Here is an 18871-nt window from a genome sequence, read left to right on the forward strand (position 1 = left end):
CTCTTGGAAATGAACTGACAGTTGTTATAAATTGCATTTGCTATGTATTGTGAAGCCCCTACGGTTATTTGCACTTAGCCATTGAGGGGCCTTTTTGTGTTATATTCCATGCAGTGTTGCAGACTTAATCAGCCAACTAATCGTAAAGATAAGTAAATCTTTTTAGTTCATTTGTAGCCGCAAAGAGTGGCCGCGAGATTAGAGACGCATCTCCCGCAGGTGGTTCGAGTCCTCCCTCGGGCTAGGGTATGTGTGCTGTTCTTAACGTAAGTTAGTTTAAGTAGTGTGTAAACCTGTAGATCGATGACCTTAGCACTTTGGTCACTTAGTAATTCATACACATTTGGACATTTTGAACTCATTTGAGTTACTAATTTGTTGAAGTGCTGTAGAGGCTTCGTTATCCTATACTGTTGCCTGACCCTTGGGAATAGCTGCGTAATAGTGGCAGGGAGAAATTGTCTTAGAGGTGTACTGCACCAGAAGCCGTTTCAAGGACTCACACCACGCGGGTTAGCCGCGCGGTTTGGGGGACCTTGCCACGGCTCGAGCGATTCCCTCCGTCGGAAGTTCGAGTCCTATCTCACGCATGGATGTGTGTGTTGTCCTTAGCGTAAGTTAAAGTTATATTAAATAGTGTGTACGCCTAGGGACCGATGATCTCAGCAATTTGGTCCCATAGGAACTTACCACCACCACGAACTCACGAACTCGGCCTATTGTAACAACAGCGGCAACCCGGCCTCTACAGCAATAGCGACGAGGCCTTTACAAAAACTGGCGACGAGGGTTCACAAGAGAGATAACTCTCCAGAAATGAGGAAATTCCTGCGAAGCGGTCTACTCTACTTGTGGAACTGGGAACACCATACCGTCTCGGAAAACACATTCACACACTGGGATTACATACAGTACCGCTACAGCGAAGGTTTCCTATTCAGTTCGGCATACCTTGTAGACAAACATACTGAAGAAAAAGTACACATGTTTAAAATTTCTTGAATGTCCATCGTCAACACAACTAAGGAAATGAGCTCGTGGTACGGTGGCACGAGTGGGGACGTGTAGTTAGTTGCACGCACCTGGCGACATAGAGGACGGTGGTGGAGGAGGAGGCTATCTTGAGTATCCAGGTGAGCAGCAGCGGCGCGATGGTGAGGTAGCCGAGCGCCTTGCGGCCGATGCTCGCCGTCAGGCCGCAGTAGAGCGGAGTGAAGACGAGCGCCGCGATGGGCTGCAGCGACGACACCCAGGAGCCCTCGTCGGTCGTCAGCGGCGGGTCGCGCAGCCCCGCCTCAGAGGACTGCAGCTGCGGCAGCGCCATCGCCGTCCAGCCCACGCCCGCTCCGTACGCGAACGTGTTCAGGTTCACTGCGGGCAGCACCGCGCTTTGGTTACAACTACTGGAGAATAGCACTGTCTCTGGTTAACGGCTAGCAGGCTTTGGCCAAGCAATACTGCCATATTTATTGCAATATCAGCCATAAAAAATGCAACACCAGGAAATGTCTAATTGGGGTGAACTCAAGTACCAGGTGGTTATAATTAAAATGCTGCTACTCACAGGGATCCAGTGTGGGCTGTAATTATCGTATGGCGCCGAAACTTAGTAGGTATTCTAATACACTACTGGCTATTAAAATTGCTACACCACGAAGATGACGTGCTACAGACGCGAAATTTAACCGAAAGGAAGAAGATGCTGTGATATGCAAATGATTAGCTTTTCAGAGCATTCACACGAGGCTGGCCCCGCTTGCGGCACCTACAACGTACTGACACGAGAAAACTTTCCAACAGATTTCTCATACACAAACAGCAGTTGACCGGCGTTGCCTGGTCAAACGATGTGATGCTTCGTGTAAGGAGGAGAAATGCGTACCATCACGTTTCCGGCTTTGATAAAGCTCAGATTGTAGCTTATCACGATTGCGATTTATCGTATCGCGACACTGCTGCTCGCGTTGGTCGAGATCCAATGACTGTTAGCAGAATATGAAATCGGTGGGTTTAGGAGGGCAATACGGAACGCCGTGCTGGATCCCAACGGCCTCGTATCACTAGCAGTCGAGATGACAGGCATCTTAGCCGCATCGCTGTAACGGATCGTGCTGCCACGTCTAGATCACTGAGTCAACATATGGGGACGTTTGCAAGACAACAACCATCTGCACGAACAGTTCGACGACGTTTGCAGCAGCATGGACTATCAGCTCGGAGACCGTGGCTGCGTTTACCCTTGACGCTGCATCACAGACAGGAGCGCCTGCGGTGGTGTACTCAACGACGAACCTGGGTGCACGAATGGCAAAACGACATTTTTACCTATGAATCCAGGTTCTGTTTACAGCATCATGATGGTCGCATCCGTGTTTGGCGACATCAAGGTGAACGCACACTGGAAGGGTGTATTCGTCATCGCCATACTGGCGTATCACCCGGCGTGATGGTATGGGGTGCCATTGGTTACACGTCTCGGTCACCTCTTGTTCACATTGACGGCACTTCGAACAGTGGACGTTACATTTCAGATGTGTTACGACCCGTGGCTCTACCCTCCATTCGATCCCTGCGAAACCCTACATTTCAGCAGGATAATGCACGACCGCAATTTGCAGGTCCTGCACGGGCCTTTCTGGATACGGAAAATGTTCGACTGCTGCCCTGGCCAGCACATTCTCACCAATTGAAAACGTCTGGTCAATGGTGGCCGAGCAACTGTCTCGTCACAATACGCCAGTCACTACTCTTGATGAGCTGTGGTATCCTATTGAAGCTGCATGGGCAGCTACCTGTACACGCCATCCAAGCTCTGTTTGACTTAATGCCCAGGCGTATCAAGGCCGTTATCACGGTCAGAGGTGGTTCTGGGTACTGATTTCTCAGGATCTATGCACCCAAATTGCGTGAAAATGTAATCACATGTCAGTTCTAGTATAATATATTTGTCCAATGAATACCCGTTTATCATCTGCATTTCTTCTTGGTGTAGTAATTTTAATGGTAAGTAGTGTATATTAGTGCAGAGCCGATTTACGCTGGAAAAAATTAGTTCCAATTTTGGCCATCAGCTGCTTATCATGCACTGTGAATGCAAGAATGACGTGTAGATACGTTTCCGTACGTAATGTATTACGAATGGGATGTGGACAGAAAAGGTAAAACATGTGAGAAAGCCATAAGGAAAATTTTGTCATTAAATGCTGTTTGCACAATGTGTTCAATATGATCATCAGAGACGTCGACGAGATGCTGCATCTGTGAAACGATGTGATCAACAGTTGCTTGCAGCAGCTCCGGTGGATAACGTGTTCCTGTATACTGGCCTTTAGATTAGGTAGACACCGAACCTGTCACTGGTAAAGGAGTTCTCAAAATGTTCAGATGTGTGTGAATTCCTACGGGGCCAAACTCCTGAGTCATCGGTCTCTAGACGTACGCACTACTTACCCTAACTTATACTAACTTACGCTGGGAACAACACACACACCACTGCCCGAGGGAGGACTCTAACCTCCGGCGGGGGGGGGGGGGGGGGGGGGGCGCAATCTTTGTCATGGCGCCTGTAACCGCGCGGCCCCTCTGCACGGCAAACGTGTTCTTTTAGATATCCACAGAGGCAGAAGGCACATAATTTAGATCAGATGATATTGCAGGCCATGCATCTGTAAAAACTCTGGAGATAATACGTTCGTGGAAGATTACATTAAGCAGATCTTTCACTGGTCGTGCAGCGTGAGGAGTTGCCCCATATTGCATGAAAACTCAGCTTCACTGTTTCACATCAGGAATCACATGCTATGCGACGAAGTCTCGATACTGTGCAGACGTCATGATATACCCGAGGCCTCTGTGTGTATTCTCTTTAAAGAAGAATGGGCTGAGAATAAGGGTGCTTGTGAACCCACACCACATAGTCACATACGGCAAGTGCGATGGCTCTTCGTGCGCAACTCGCCGTTTGACAGTGCCCCAAAATCGGCAGCTCTGCTTATTCACTGCTGTAGAGTAAAATGTGTCCCGCCACTGCGTAGAATATTGTCCGGCCACATGTCATCAACTTCGATTCGTTCAGAAACTGATGAGGGAATTCAGAACTTAGCTGCAGTTTAGCTGCTACACTGAATGTTGTACAGGTACCAGTGTAAAATAAATTGCAAAACTTTCCATACTGTTGACCATACTGGTGACACTGCATGAGCACTAGCATTACCTGGGCATAGGCCGCATGGTCAGTTACAGTAACAGCAACCACGCCAACTGCTTCCATTGGGATAGTCCGCCTTCCTCTTCCAGGTACCACACCAAGCTCACACGCGTTTTCGAATTTCATTATCATCTTCTTTAAACCATTTTATGACATGGGGCCTCCCCTCATACCTTCCAGTCGACGATACTCTCTCAGTGTGGCACTGTAATTGCTGCCATTCACATAAACCAGTTTCACTGACAGAACATGGTCCGCCCTCTCGAAAATCGTACTGTTCACTCACGTTACGGCTTATTAAATGACATCGTGAATGTCATACCACCACACATTTAGTGCACAGCGCCAGATTTGCACCTGGTGGGCTAAATCGGAACTAATTTTTTTCTACCATAAATGAGTTCCACATTAACACATTAGCCCATTCTACCAAGTTTCCCTGCCATATGGTAAGTACATCCTACACTGAAATTCCGTACCTTAATTTTAATTATAATCACCCAGTATGCACTTGAATATGTGAATGATCATCATTTCTGCACAACCGCACAAAACTTGTCAGAGTAACTTCTTCTACTTTGTGTATATTATCATATCGTAACCACATTCAAGTTCAAATGCGAAAGCAGAGTCACCAGCGAAGTACAACGGACAGCACTGGTTCAAATGGTTCAAATGGCTCTGAGCACTTTGGGACTTAACATCTATGGTCATCAGTCCCCTAGAACTTAGAACTACTTAAACCTAACTAACCTAAGGACAGCACACAACACCCAGCCATCACGAGGCAGAGAAAATCCCTAACACCGCCGGGAATCGAACCCGGGAACCGGGGCGTGGGAAGCGAGAACGCTACCGCACGAGCACGAGATGCGGGCACACAGCACTGAAAACACATTTACCATGAACACCAAAGTGCAACCCGAGCAGACTGAACTCTTCGACGGAGAATGCTGCTATATGTAGAAGCATTGAATATTCCAGAATATAAAAACATTACAAACAGTAAGAATTTCTAGGATCTTCCACAAACTCGGAGAATTCCATCCATCGACACTACCCACTTCATCACACTGCATGCACTCCAGCTCGTAAAACTGACTACAGCGTAGTAGGTCTACATCTTGTCAGTGGTCCTCTCGAGGGCACCGCTGGAGGATCCTCGCATTCCGATCATGTCACATCCTCTTCACTATGCTGAGAAGCAAAGGTAGCTTTGCGATCATTCAGCATGATTTCAATTCCTTTGAAGGAGAAGCTACATTGACGATCTGTTCTTCCGGGTCTCGTGCAGACTACATGGACGACGCTCTTTGCTTTCGTCACCTTAACGAGGTCCTCGTCCAGGTTTTGAAGGCCCAAGGGATGTCGACTAGCCGCCATAACATCCTCTGCCGTACAGTGTTGTGCGGATGCTTAATGGAGGGGCATGTTGTCAGCACACCACTCTCCGGCCCGTGTTGACGAGTTTCCAGTTCTTGGACCCACTACTTCTCAACCAAATGGCCTCTCTATTGGCATAAAAAGGCTCAAAATACCTTGTACTAGTCCTCTTGCCAAGGAAAAATCCTTGGCAGTACCAGGAATCGAACCTGCGTCCTCTACGTGACAGCCATTTAAGCTGACCACTCAGCTACTGAGGCGGACCTTTTGTCGTCTCGATTGTCATAATTGTCGACTTTGTATGTGACTTCCGACATGTGGTGAAGGAAACTATATGATCAACAGTAGTCGTTTAGTAGCTTTTCTAATAGACCCATTTTCCGCACGGGTGTAAAAATTCATACCATCATACCATGCCTCCGAACTGTATTATGATCGCCAGTGACTGGCGTTATAGTGCTCTCGACCTTTCTCCTGGGTGTCCACGGTCTGTATTAGAGCCAGCTGTCTTGATTCTTTAGCCTTGGTTCCTTCAGACCCGGTGATGATGTGTTTCACATTCTCATACTGAGTATCATCTGATTGAAACAGAAACAGTTTATCCATTAACGTTTCAGCCTCAAAACCATGGAATAGGAAGAATGGTGTGAAACCTATAGTGTCTTGCTTTGCTGTACTGTACGCAAATGTGGTGACAGGTAGTATTGTATCTCAGTCTATCTGTTCAACATCAGCTTTTGTCGGCAGCATAAATGCCTTTGTCTTATTAAAGCATCTGTGAGGACCTTTGTCTGTGAATGATCGACGGTTGTCATCGTGTGGATGATGCTGCAATGTGAAATAACCTCTGATACTGGTCTCCACTGAACAACTTTTCCAGTATCAGAGGTCATTATACGGGCTGCTCTGTGTTTCAATATGATGTCTCCAGCAAGGAACTTTGTAATTTCTGGAGCTTTGGCAGTTGGAACAGCCTTGGTGACAACGTAGTGGATGAGGAAGTCAGTGCCAACTATTATCCATTGATCCCCACTTGTAAACTTTGGAAACCTCCCCAAGAAGTCGATTCGAGTTCGCTGGGACGACGCTGCTGTCAATGATATTGGTCTCAGATGCTGTGTAAGTAATTGCAGTATGTGCGTCCACTGCTGGAATTTCTGACAGTGGCACACAAGTGTGTAGCGGATTGGTAGAACCAGACGTATGAGCATCTGATTCTGTCTAGAGTCTTCACGAATTCCAGGTGCCCAGATGTTGAGGTTCAAATGGCTCTAAGCACCATGGACTTCACAACTGAGGCCATCAGACCCCTAGACAGTACTACTTACACCTAATTAACCAAAGGACATCATACACATCCATGCCAGAGGCAGGATTCGAACCTGCGACCGTAGCAGCAGCGCGGTTCCGGACTGAAACGCCTAGAACCGCTCGGCCACAACGGCCGGCAGATATTGAAGCATGATGGAAATGTTTCAGGATTCTCGTGGTTCACAACAGTGAACTGTTTGCCAACTAACTATGGCTGGAACTTGCTGTTGGCCCAAACAACTGAAAGTGGCTCTTTCTCGTTTATTAAGTGGTTCATCTTGGACTATTCTGGAAGCGTAAGCTATTATCACTTCAGCACCTATCTGAATATGCATTACTTTTTTGTGTCATCAGCCTTCTGACTGGTTTGATGAGGACCGCCATGAATTCCTCTCCTGTGCCAACGTTTTCAACTATGAATAGAACATGCAACCTATATCCTCAATTATTTGCTTGATGTATTTCAATCTCTGTCTTCTCCTACACTTTGTATCCTCTACAGCTCCCTCTAGTACCACAGACGTTATTCCCTGATGTTATAACAAATTTACTATCATCCCGTACCTTCTTCTTGTCAATGTTTTCCAGTTTGCACTGTAACAGCATCTATATCGTAACTGGTAGTGTTGGTGTGAATTTCCGTTTCAGCATTCTTGTCACGCAATGCTGGACCGGAGGAGATGTTAGCACATCCTTAAGGACAAAAAAAGATATTTCGTGCATATCTTTACAGGAAGATTTGGCGTGACCCTGCAGTAGTTCTAACAGTGAACATTTATTTGTGCTGAAGTTCTATATGAGTCACTACTAATGTGAGCACTTTTTAAGATATTCTACCACATCACGAATGCGCCTAGGTATCAGAAAATCTGTGACTGTTCTCATAATATATGGAATGGGAAGGACTCCATGCCATTCACTAGGCACCCTAAGGTTTTTATTTCTTGGCGACATAGGGGCACTTTTTAATGAATCCCGTGGAGACATCCTGTATCGAACATCTTTCAAGACGGCTGTCAGATGGTTATATGTTTTTCAAGTGTCTTTGTAAAAGACAGTGTCATCAAATTAACAAAAACACATAGTCCATTTAAGGGGTACCAGCAGGTTGTCCATCTTACGTTTGAAGAAGGTTCGACTGTGACACAGTCCAAATGGCATAACTAAACTTACAGCTCCACCAGGTCTTATGAAGTTAGTGTTTTCTCAGTCAGCTTCATCAATCTCGATTTGCCAGAAGCCATCTGCACGTCCATAGTTGAAAAATACTTTTCTCCTTTCCATCAGTCGAGGGTGTCTTCATTGTGGTGCAATGGGTAGTCACATTTTTTCATGATTTTGTTCAGTCGTTAGTAGTCGGTGCACAAACACAAGGACCAGAGAAAAGGACCAAGGACTCTTTGCGGCTTCAATAATGTCATATTGCAGGATCCTCCTCACTTCCTCCCAAACTATGTCATTCACCTGGAAACACCCTGGCTAATATGTAGATGATCTCCACTACTGTTATGGTGTTTACCATCGGCCACTTGGTCTGTCACTTCTCCAGTCAGGGTCTGAAGGCATTTTAAAACTGGCGCGGTGCGGCTAACGTTCACAACTATTGTTACTCAGTCAGACTAGATTCTGTTGGGAGTTCATTCGATAGTAATTTCCTCCCATGCGTTTATTGTCGGTAGTGGTGGCGCAGCACGAGTCTTCGTCGAAGACACAAAGCTGCCTATCCTGGGCTGATTAGGCTGTCTCTATGCACTTTCCTTTTAGGGATGAGTTGTAGCTGCTCGTAACAGTGATTCCAGGTTTTCCTGGTCCATCTGCAATGCTTATGATGGTCGCTGGCATGTGGATTTTATTTGTGAGTATCAGTAACTTCTGTCAATCGACAAAAGCTCCACAGCTTGATCATATCATTTGACGACCAGAACTCGTCTCGTTGATGACGACAGAATATCATCTTCAACGAAAAACCACCCAGAGCGATACTTTCATGTGCGCTTGTTGGAATAGCTTCATCAGTCTGGAGCTCCGGTTTTCCACTGTCTATGACTGCTTATGATGTCTGCAGGAAATACTATCCGAGAGTAACATTTTACTAGATTCCAATGTGCTATGATTTGTCACTGATAGTTACTCTTCCGGTAGCCTACATGTTCCTCTCAGCTTCGCTTATTTCCCCTTTGCGAGTTTCAGCACAATCGCTTACGTATCACTGTATTCTTTAGCTGATTACGATAAGCATACAACAATACAGAAAATAAAGGCCTTGAGTTGAGAGCCGGGACAGGTTCACCATTAGTGATGACGTCAGCGAAATTTCCTGATGTCTTGGTGATTGTCGTTCAATGTGGATTTTCGTCTGTTATGGCCGATATCCATAGATGGCTGCTTCGCTCAGTTTTCCTGAATTTGGCGGTCAGGAGAGCTGCTTGTACGGCGACGAGAACAGCAGTGGCGCGTTGGCGAGCGACCTGGTCCAGGATACAGCGATAGGTTTCTTACCACAGGTCAACTATAATTGTCTGCAGTTGACTGGTGTGAGTAGAACTGTTGCGGTGGTCGACGTTCGGCGGTGTAAAAATCTTGCAAACACGTCTTCTTCCAGGCTGCCCACAGTGAAAACATTCTGGCGTTTTGTCATCCGTGATCGAAATGTCTGTTCTTCTGACAAGGCGTTATACTTTTCGGAAGAGTTGGTTGTATCTGCGTTAGTCGATTCTGGCTTATTGTTTGACGGCTCCGGTGTAAGTTCGAGTTGGCTGAATCAATTCCCCCTGGCGTGTCGACACTCAACGGGTGGCAGCCATTGGTGCTAAAGCTAGATAGACTTCTTCTCCAACATTCCCTATTACCTCCTGACGTGTATGATCGACGTTAATCTCCTTCTTAGTCTTGAGATATTTCTGGTTACCATAAAATGCGAGTTCGTGGTGGTCTCCCCCAACTGCCATAGGGACCACATTCGGGAGTCGGTCATACTCCTTTCCTCCTTCTTTTTATTCTTTTATTTTTTTATGTTCCATTTCCTCGAAGATATATAGATGAATTCCTCGATTTTTGTCACTTGTTTTACCAGAAGAGCGTGGTATAAGTTTTCTGCAACTGCTTTCATCATGTGTGAGATTTTGCCGGCCTCTGCTATATTCGGACTCAAAATCTACCATAGGGCAAAAGCATTCTGTAAGTAGGACTGTGTCGTTTCCCCATGGCGCTGATCCATGATCCGCAATGGATCTTCCGCTAAGCGAACTTGCCGCGAAACGTCACCAAATGTTTTCCTCGTGTCAGCCTGGAAGTTGTTCCAGATATTGAGTTTCTCTTCGTTGTTCTCCAGCTAGTGCTGGTCTGTGATGCTCAAGAAAAAGCATAAATTTTCCAAACACATCATGTCAGCCAACTTGTTGTATTTGGCGACTGGATCGAATCTTTTCAGCAAATTTGTCGGCTTCTGACGAGCGGCTCAGGAAAACACCGATGGATGCTTGATCTGCAGTTGCTGTTTTGGGACCCTTTGTATTCCTGAATATACGGCCTTCTGCATCTACGTACTGCTTGTATTTTGGTTCCTGGATGTATAGGCGACAGCTTTTACGTTGGCTACTTAGAGTCATGGAGATATAGGTATTCTGAAGTACCCGGCGTCCCCACCAAACAGTGTCACATTGTATCCACAATTAAGTCCATATTAGAGAGCAGGGTCGTGAATGAAATACAACAGTTAGCAATGAAAGCACGTTTATTAAGACCACCAATACACATACAGAATAGGACTGAACTCTTTATTGGAGACCGCAACTATTGATACAGAGATCGAATATTGCAGAATATACAAGCATTACAATCATAAGAAATTTCGAGAAACTTCCACAGTTAATAAATGATAATTAAAAATAATGGCTGGTAGCTGAGTTTGAACAGGCGACCAGGAGATTACTAGCCAGCGACGCTAGCTATTACTTCATACTGCATGCACCACAGCAAGGGCTAATATTAAGCAGAGGGAATGACAACACTGGAGACCGGAGTCTTGTTATCTTGTGTAGCACCACGATGGAGCTATCTTTGTGCTGAGCCTCCGAGGAGAACAAACGTTGCATGATTGAGTTCGTCTTCATCGCAAGCCTCCTTCATCTGCTGCGTGGTATGGCCTGTCGATGGGTACATAACGGGATCACTTCTGGTTCGTATAGCCATAATTTGGAAAATAACCGTGATATTTCTGATTTGTTAAGGCCTGTGGCTATACCCTATCTGTGAAATGTCTGTGATGTTATCTTCCAGTATCGTAACACAGGACAGCAGTTGTGTGTGCTGTCCTGACCTACCTTCTTACTGAGAGTGAGTGACGTTATTGTCTGTATAGGGTAGGAAGTTGGCAGCAGTTGCATATCTGATTAGCCGCACATGACATAACTATATCTCTGACCTTTGTATCTCTACTAAATAACAGTATACTTCCGATCACGATTCAGCATGTGAAAGGCATTTTACAACATGACGACTTCTTACAAAAGCACCTCACCATGAGCGATATGATCTTCTCAGTGAAACTTCCCCATCTGTCCTATCAAGAGAGGCGAAGTATACTATGTGATAAAAAGTATCCGGACACTTTCAAAAACATATGTTTTTCGTATTAGGTGGATTGTGCTGCCACCTACTGCCAGGTACTCCATATCAGCGATCTCAGAAGTCATTAGACGTCGTGAGAGAGCAGAATGGGGGGTTCCGCGGAACTCAGGGACATCGAACGTGGTCAGGTGATTGGGTGTCACTTGTGTCATACGTCTGTACGCGAGATTTCCACACTCCTAAACATCCCTAGATCCACTGTTCCCCATGTGATAGTGAAGTGGAAACGTAAAGGGACACGTACAGCACAAAAGCGTATGGGCCGACCTCGTCTGTTGACTAACAGAGACCGCCGACAGTTGAAGAGGGTCGTAATGTGTAATAGGCTGACATCTGTCCTGACCATCACACAGGAATTCCAAACTGCATCAGGATCCGCAGCAAGTACTATGACAGTTAGACGGGAGGTGAGAAAACTTGGATTTCATGGTCGAGCTGCTGCTGATAAGCCACATTTCACTCCGGTAAATGCCAAACGGCGCCTCGCTTGGTGTAACGAGAGTAAACGTTGGACGATTGACCAGTGGACAAACGTTGTGTGGAGTGGCGAATCACGGTACCCTATGCGGCGATCAGGTGGCAGGGTGTGGGTATGGCGAATGCCTTGTGAACGTCAGCGTGTGTACTGCCAACAGTAAAATTCGGAGGTGGTGGTGTTATGATGTGGTGTTTTTCATGGAGGGGGCTGCACCCCTTGTTGTTTTGCTTGGCACTATCACAGCACAGGCCTACATTGATGTTCTAAGCACCTTCTTGCTTTCCACTGTTGAAGAGCATTTAGTGGATGGCGATTGCATCTTTCAACACGATCGAGCACCTGTTCATAATGCACGGACTGTGGCGGAGTGGTTACACGACAATAACATCCCTGTAGTGGACTAACTTCCACAGAATCCTGACCTGAATCCTATAGAACACCTTTGGGATGTGCCACGCCTCGCCAACCGACATCTATACCTCTCCTCAGTGCACCTTCCAGCACCTGATTGAACGAATGCTTGCGAGAGTGAAAGCCGTCATCATTGCTAAGGGGGGGGGGGGGGGGGGGGGGGGGGAGGAGGCCAACGACATATTTAACTCCAGCATTACCGATGGAGGGCACCACGAACTTCACGAACTTATCAAATTTCGAGAGCATGTGTCCCAATAAGAGGAATTGGAGTCTATACACAGGTTTGCAGACATTCTTTCCATGCAACATTTTCGAATGTATCAGGAGAGGGAGGTATATGTAGAGGTAGGAGAAACACCCTTCGACACACATCGCAACGTGCTTCGCAAAGTATAAATGTAGAAGCGGGTTTAGATTCCTTGTTGCTACAAATAAAATATTACTCGTTACAAGAACTTGGAGATGGAGCACTCAGAATGATGAACCAACACGCGTTATCCTAAGTGGAAGAAATTTAACGCCGAGGTAGTGACTTGTTTAAACTGTCCATGTTGTCACACAAACCTGTTGCTGAAGCAGAACTTGAGAAGACGATGTTGAGACGTCTCGGAGAAGATTCTTCAATAAAACACTCGCCTACTGCCGGCCGGCGTGGCCATGCGGTTCTAGGCGCTACGGTCGCAGGTTCGAATACTGCCTCGAGAGTGGCTATGCGTGCTGTCCTTAGGTTAGTTCTAAGTTCTAGGCGACTGATGACCTCAGAAGTTAAGTCGCATAGTGCCCAGAGCCATTTGAACCCATTTGAACCAATCGTCTACTTGCCCATGATGTCCACGCTTTAAAGATTTTCATATGTGTGCAACAACATTTGCAAGCAGTATGGCCAGATAATTTCGAAACCTCAGGTCGGCTCTTCCAATGAAAGTGATGAGACTGTCAATTGTTACTTAGAGCAGTTGCTTTGAGAGTTGTTTGCTATACGGGGTAATTTATTTACGATAGTAAAAAATTAAATTTTCATCCAATCATTAGTTCCTTAAAGTATTCCGTTTTGGATTCTCTACTGCCTATACAATTTCGACGCTTTTGGCATACAGGTCCCTATGTATGTTTGCAATGCTACTAACTCATGCTGCTAATCCTAACTTTATCCAGCTGATGCTCCGTAAGAGTAAGAAACACCTTCATACTGAGGGTGATTCCATGATGGGGTAACAAACTTTCAGAAATGTTGGACAAGGGTAAATTATCAATTTGACGCAAGGGTCTGGAAACTTTCCAGTCGAAAGTTATAAGCAAAAATCTTTATGTCTTACATGTGAATACATTTACCAATAATGTCGTTGCTAATATTGTAAGGGAGGCAACTTTCAGAGATGGTAGTATGGACCAAAACAAGGAAAAAATATCTAGTAAACAAGTGCACTACAATGCGTACCTTATGAACACTTGTTCCTCATCGCTAATGTGAAACACACCTCTTCTACTGAACAAGTGCCCATAGCTCTTAAGGTATACATTTTAGAGCCCATATTTAGTAGGATTTTTTTTCTTGTTTTGGTCCATACTGCCACCTTCGAAAATTGGCCATCCTTCAATCTTACCAACAACAGTAACGTTACAGGTATTCCACTAGCAGAGATAGCAGAACGATTTTCGCTTATAAGCTACCGACACCCACAGGTTAAGTACTGTTGTTTATCCGTGGTTGGCAAATGGATTCACAAGGCTTGTATCTGTTGTTTAATTGACTGTCTTGAATTGACTGAATTCTTTTTACATATTGTTTATTGTCAATATTATTTTGCAGTCAGCAATTGGAGCTATAACGTTAATAATGTTCTTTAATGCTGGCTATCATAGTTTGTTTAAGGTTTTCTGAACTGACAAGCTGTATTCAAGTGTTTAAAAGTTTTGTAGAGACTAACATTAAATCTGTTTTTAAGGAATATTGGTAAAGTGGCTTGGCACCTTACCACTCCCCTCCTGCTCCTACCAATTCAAGTATCCAGAGCACGTCATATCGTATAAGTACGTAAGAAGCGATATGAAATGGAATGATGATGTAAAATTAGTATTAGGGAAGGCGCATGGAAGACCTAGATTTGTTGAAAGGGTTCTGGGAAAGTGAGGTGGGCCTGTAAAGGACATCACAGTGACCAGTTGTGGAATATTGTTACAATGTCTGAAGTCCTTATCGAGTAGCCATGGCAACACACAACAGACATGAAACTAATTGTGAGGTGTTGGGTTGGGTTGTTTGTGGGAAGAGACCAAACAGTGAGGTCATGGGGCTCATCGGATTAGGGAAGGGTGGGGAAGGAAGTCGGCCGTGCCCTTTCAAAGGAACCATCCCAGCATTTGCCTGGAGCGATTTAGGGAAATCACGGAAAACCTAAATCAGGATGGCCGGACGCGGGATTGAACCGTCGTCCTCCCGAATGCGAGTCCAGTGTGCTACCACTGCGCCACCTCACTCGGTTGTGAGATGTGGTGCTAGGATTCAAAGAGGTCATTATAGCCCACAGGAAAGTATTAAATAAATGCTCAGGGAGCTTTTATAGTTCTCGCAAAATCCTTTCGGGTCGGTGTAGAGAACCTCGTATATTGGAAAATGAAACTTCCTAGTGGATTAAAACTGTGATTCAAACATGGGACCTACGCCCATAGCGGCCAAGCGTTGTATCTACTGAACTATCCAGCCACGACACAAGACCCGCCCTCACAGCTTTACTTTCGGCAGTGCCGTCTGTCCTACCTTTCAAACTTCACAGAAGTTGCCCTGCATACCTTGCGGGATACGGATAACGCGGTAACATGACTTAGCCATCCTCTGAGGGATCGTTTCCATAATGAATTTTCATTCCACAGAGAAATGTGCTATTATTTAGAACTTCATGGCAGATTAAAAGTGGGTGCCAGACCTGAACAGAAGTCCCAGGTTCGACTCCCGGGAAGTTTCAAATCAGCACTCACTACACTACAGAGTGAAAATTCGGTCAAGAGATATATTCTAAAGTGATTGTTCAACCCTTACACCGCCCTCACTGTATATCTTGCATACGGATATTCAGAGGCATGTAGGCAGTCATTTTCCTCTCGCACAGAACGCAAATGGAGTAGTACAGCAAACTGATAATACTCGTACGGTGTATCTTCTATCATGCATTGTGTAATGGTTTGTTGAATATTAATATAGCTAGCTGTAGATACAAATTGGTCAAACTGGCTTTCGGATTGTGATTCTAGATAAAGAAATCGGCTCCACTACCTCCTGGTCAAGCGGCGTGGCCGCTCGGTTGAGGCGCTATTTCACGGATTGCGCGGCCCCTCCCACCGGAGGTTCGAGTCCTCCCTCGGGCATCGGTGTATGTTTTGTTCTGAGCATACGTTAGTTTGAGTTAATTTAAGTAGTGTGTAAGTCTAGGGACGGATGACATCAGCAGTTTGATCCCTTAGGAATTCACACATACACTACTAGCCATTAAAAATTCTACACCAAGAAGAAATGCAGATGATAAACGGGTATTCATTGGACAAATATATTATACTAGCACTGACATGTGATTAAATTTTCACGCAATTTGGGTGCATAGATCCTGAGAAATCAGTACCCAGAACAACCACCTCTGGCCGTAATAACGGCCTTGATACGCCTGGGCATTGAGTCAAACAGAGCTTGGATGGAGTGTACAGGTACAGATGCCCATGCAGCTTCAACACGATACCACACTTCATCAAGAGTAGTGACTGGCGTATTGTGACGAGCCAGTTGCTCGGCCACCATTGACAGACCAGACGTTTTCAATTGGTGAGAGATCTGGAGGATGTGCTGGCCAGGGCAGCAGTCGAACATTTTCTGTATCCAGAAAGGCCCGTACAGGACCTGCAACATGCGGTCGTGCATTATCCTGCTTAAATGTAGGGTGTCGCAGGAATCGAATCAAGGGTAGAGCCACGAGTCGTAACACATCTAAAACGTAACGTCAGAGACATGTAAGCAATGGCACCCCATACCATCACGCCGCGTAATACGCCAGTATGGCGATAACGAGTACACGCTTCAAATGTGCGTTCACCGCGATGTCGCCAAACACGAATGCGACCATCATGATGCTGTAAACAGAACCTGGATTCATCGGAAAAAGTGACGTTTTGCCATTCGTGCACCCAGCTTCGTCGTTAACTACACCATTGCAAGCACAGCCATGGTCTCAGAGCTGATAGTCCGTGCTCCTGCAAACGTCGTCGAACTGTTCGTGCAGATGGTTGTTGTCTTGCAAACGTCCCCTGTTGACTCAGGGATCGAGAAGTGGCTGCACGATCCGTTACAGCCATGTGGATAAGATGCCTGTCATCTCAACTGCTAGTGATATAAAGCCGTTGGGATCCAGCACGGCGTTCCGTACTACCCCCATGAACCCACCGATTCCATATCCTGCTAACAGTCATTGGATCTCGACCAACAAGAGCAGCAATGTCGCGATACGATAAACCGCAATCGCGATAGGCTACAATCCGACCTTTATCAAAGTCGGAAACGTGATGGTACGCATTTCTCCTCCTTACACGAGGCATCACAACAACGTTTCACCAGGCAACGCCAGTCAACCGCTGTTTGTGTGTGTGAGAAATCGGTTGTAAACTTTTCTCATGTCAGCAAGTTGTAGGTGTCGCCACCGGCTCCAAACTTGTGTGAATGAAAAGCTAATCATCTGTATATCACAGCATCTTCTTCCTGTCGGTTAAATTTCGCGTCTGTAGTACGTCATCTTCGTGGTGTAGCAATTTTAATCGCCAGTAGTGTATCTGAATATTGCACTTCCTACGACTCGAAAGCCAACTTACTTTTCTATCCAAGCGATTTATCTCTCCGATTACGGAGAAGTATGCCAGCTGAGGCATTTCTGATCGATCTTACCGACGAAAGAGGCGAGGAACTGGGGCCAGGTGGAGTACTTGGCTTCGGCCCGTTGGGTCTCTTCGGCCTTCCGCTGGATGGCTGCCTCGATGGCAGCTGGTGCTGCCGTCGCGGCCGTCGCGAAGACACCGCTGAGGGCGTTGCTATCTACCGCGTCGGAGACCAGCTGCTTCATGGCGGGCGTGTTTGCTCGGCGAGCGCACGGCAGCGGGCACCTTAAGTACCGCTCCTGCTACTGCTACCTGAAGATCAGGGCTGTAAATCACCGCGGCCGGAAGGCTTGAGTACGCACAGCGGGAGCAGACTTGAGCGCTTCGTATCAGTACGTGGCGGAAGACGCGCGGCGTCTTGTGACTGCAGGAATCTCCAGCTCTGCGGTTCAGCTCATGTAACGTCTTTGTTACCCTGAGGCAGTTTTTACTCTTAGCTTTAGATACGGATCACGAGGTTATGTTGGCGTGCACACAACAGACTCGGATCAGGTGTCTTGTTGCTATGTGCCAAATCCTTGAGTCAGACGAACACTGTGAATTTTAAGGAACTATAAATGTAATAATATTCTAGATCACCGGGAGTGGCAGAGAAGATAAGCTAGGAGGTCAAGTGAAAACACGATCCAACCTATTTCAATAGCCTACCGATTTGAAAACAGCAGTAGAGTGATCCCTTATTTTTAGAAACAGCCAAGTAACGATACGTCATTACCGAAATCTTGGCTGGGTGAAGCTGAGAAAATAAACTGCATTACTTGACAAAATTTTAGTGAATGGATTATCATTCCAGATATGCAGCAGCAATGTCAATGATACTTACCAGAATTAGATTTTCACTCAACAGCGGAGTGTGCGCTGATATGAAACTTCCTGGCAGATTAAAGTTGTGTGCCGGACCGAGACTCGAACGCGGGACCTTTGCCTTTCGCGGGCAAGTGCTCTACCATCTTCCACCTACCACCAGATGGTAGAGCACTTGCCCGCGAAAGGCAAAGGTCCCGCGTTCGAGTCTCGGTCCGGCGCACAGTTTTAATCTGCCAGGAAGTTTCATATCAGCGCACACTCCACTGCAGAGTGAAAATCACATTCTGGAAATATCCCGCAGGCAGTGGGTAAGCCATGTCTCCGCAATACCCTTTCTTTCAGGAGTGCTGGTTCTACAAGGTTCGCAGGACAGCTTCTGTAAAGTTTGGAAGGTAGAGACGAGGTACTGTCAGAAGTAAAGCTGTGCTTGGGTAGCTCAGATGGTAGAGCACTTCCCCGCGAAAGGCAAAGGTCCCGAGTTCGAGTCTCGGTCCGGCACACAGTTTTAATCTGCCAGGAAGTATCAATGATACGTGTCACCCAGCACTGAGTTAATAGCTATTAACGACAGGGCAAAGTTATCAAACTAAGATTTCACGCTAAATTCTCTTATATGAAACTTCGTGATGACTTAAAATGGGCGGTGATATTAACCGAATAATGATATGCATTTTTCTCAGTGTTGCTTCGCTACTTTCTGAACGTACCTGTTGCTGTTATAAGTCACGTTT

At 46.0% G+C, this 18871-nt stretch overlaps 1 protein-coding gene across 2 annotated transcripts in view; it reads right to left on the minus strand.

Moving 5' to 3' along the window:
* Positions 1-17529, minus strand: part of LOC126278609 (facilitated trehalose transporter Tret1-like) — a 56141-nt gene extending 38612 nt beyond the window's left edge. The window contains exons 1-2 of one of the 2 annotated variants that reach the window (XR_007550730.1): positions 17344-17529; positions 1083-1371 (exon numbers count right to left, since the gene is read on the minus strand). Coding sequence is in view for 1 of the 2 variants with exons in the window: in XM_049978850.1 (XP_049834807.1) it covers positions 1083-1371; positions 17344-17518 (464 nt within the window). In the remaining variant the exon portion in view is untranslated. The remainder of the gene's footprint in view (positions 1-1082; positions 1372-17343) is intronic. The other variant, XM_049978850.1, reaches the window with a different exon arrangement.
* Positions 17530-18871: the final 1342 nt, after the last annotated feature.

This window comes from Schistocerca gregaria, chromosome 6 (genome assembly GCF_023897955.1).
Source record: "Schistocerca gregaria isolate iqSchGreg1 chromosome 6, iqSchGreg1.2, whole genome shotgun sequence".
Taxonomy (NCBI): domain Eukaryota; kingdom Metazoa; phylum Arthropoda; class Insecta; order Orthoptera; family Acrididae; genus Schistocerca; species Schistocerca gregaria.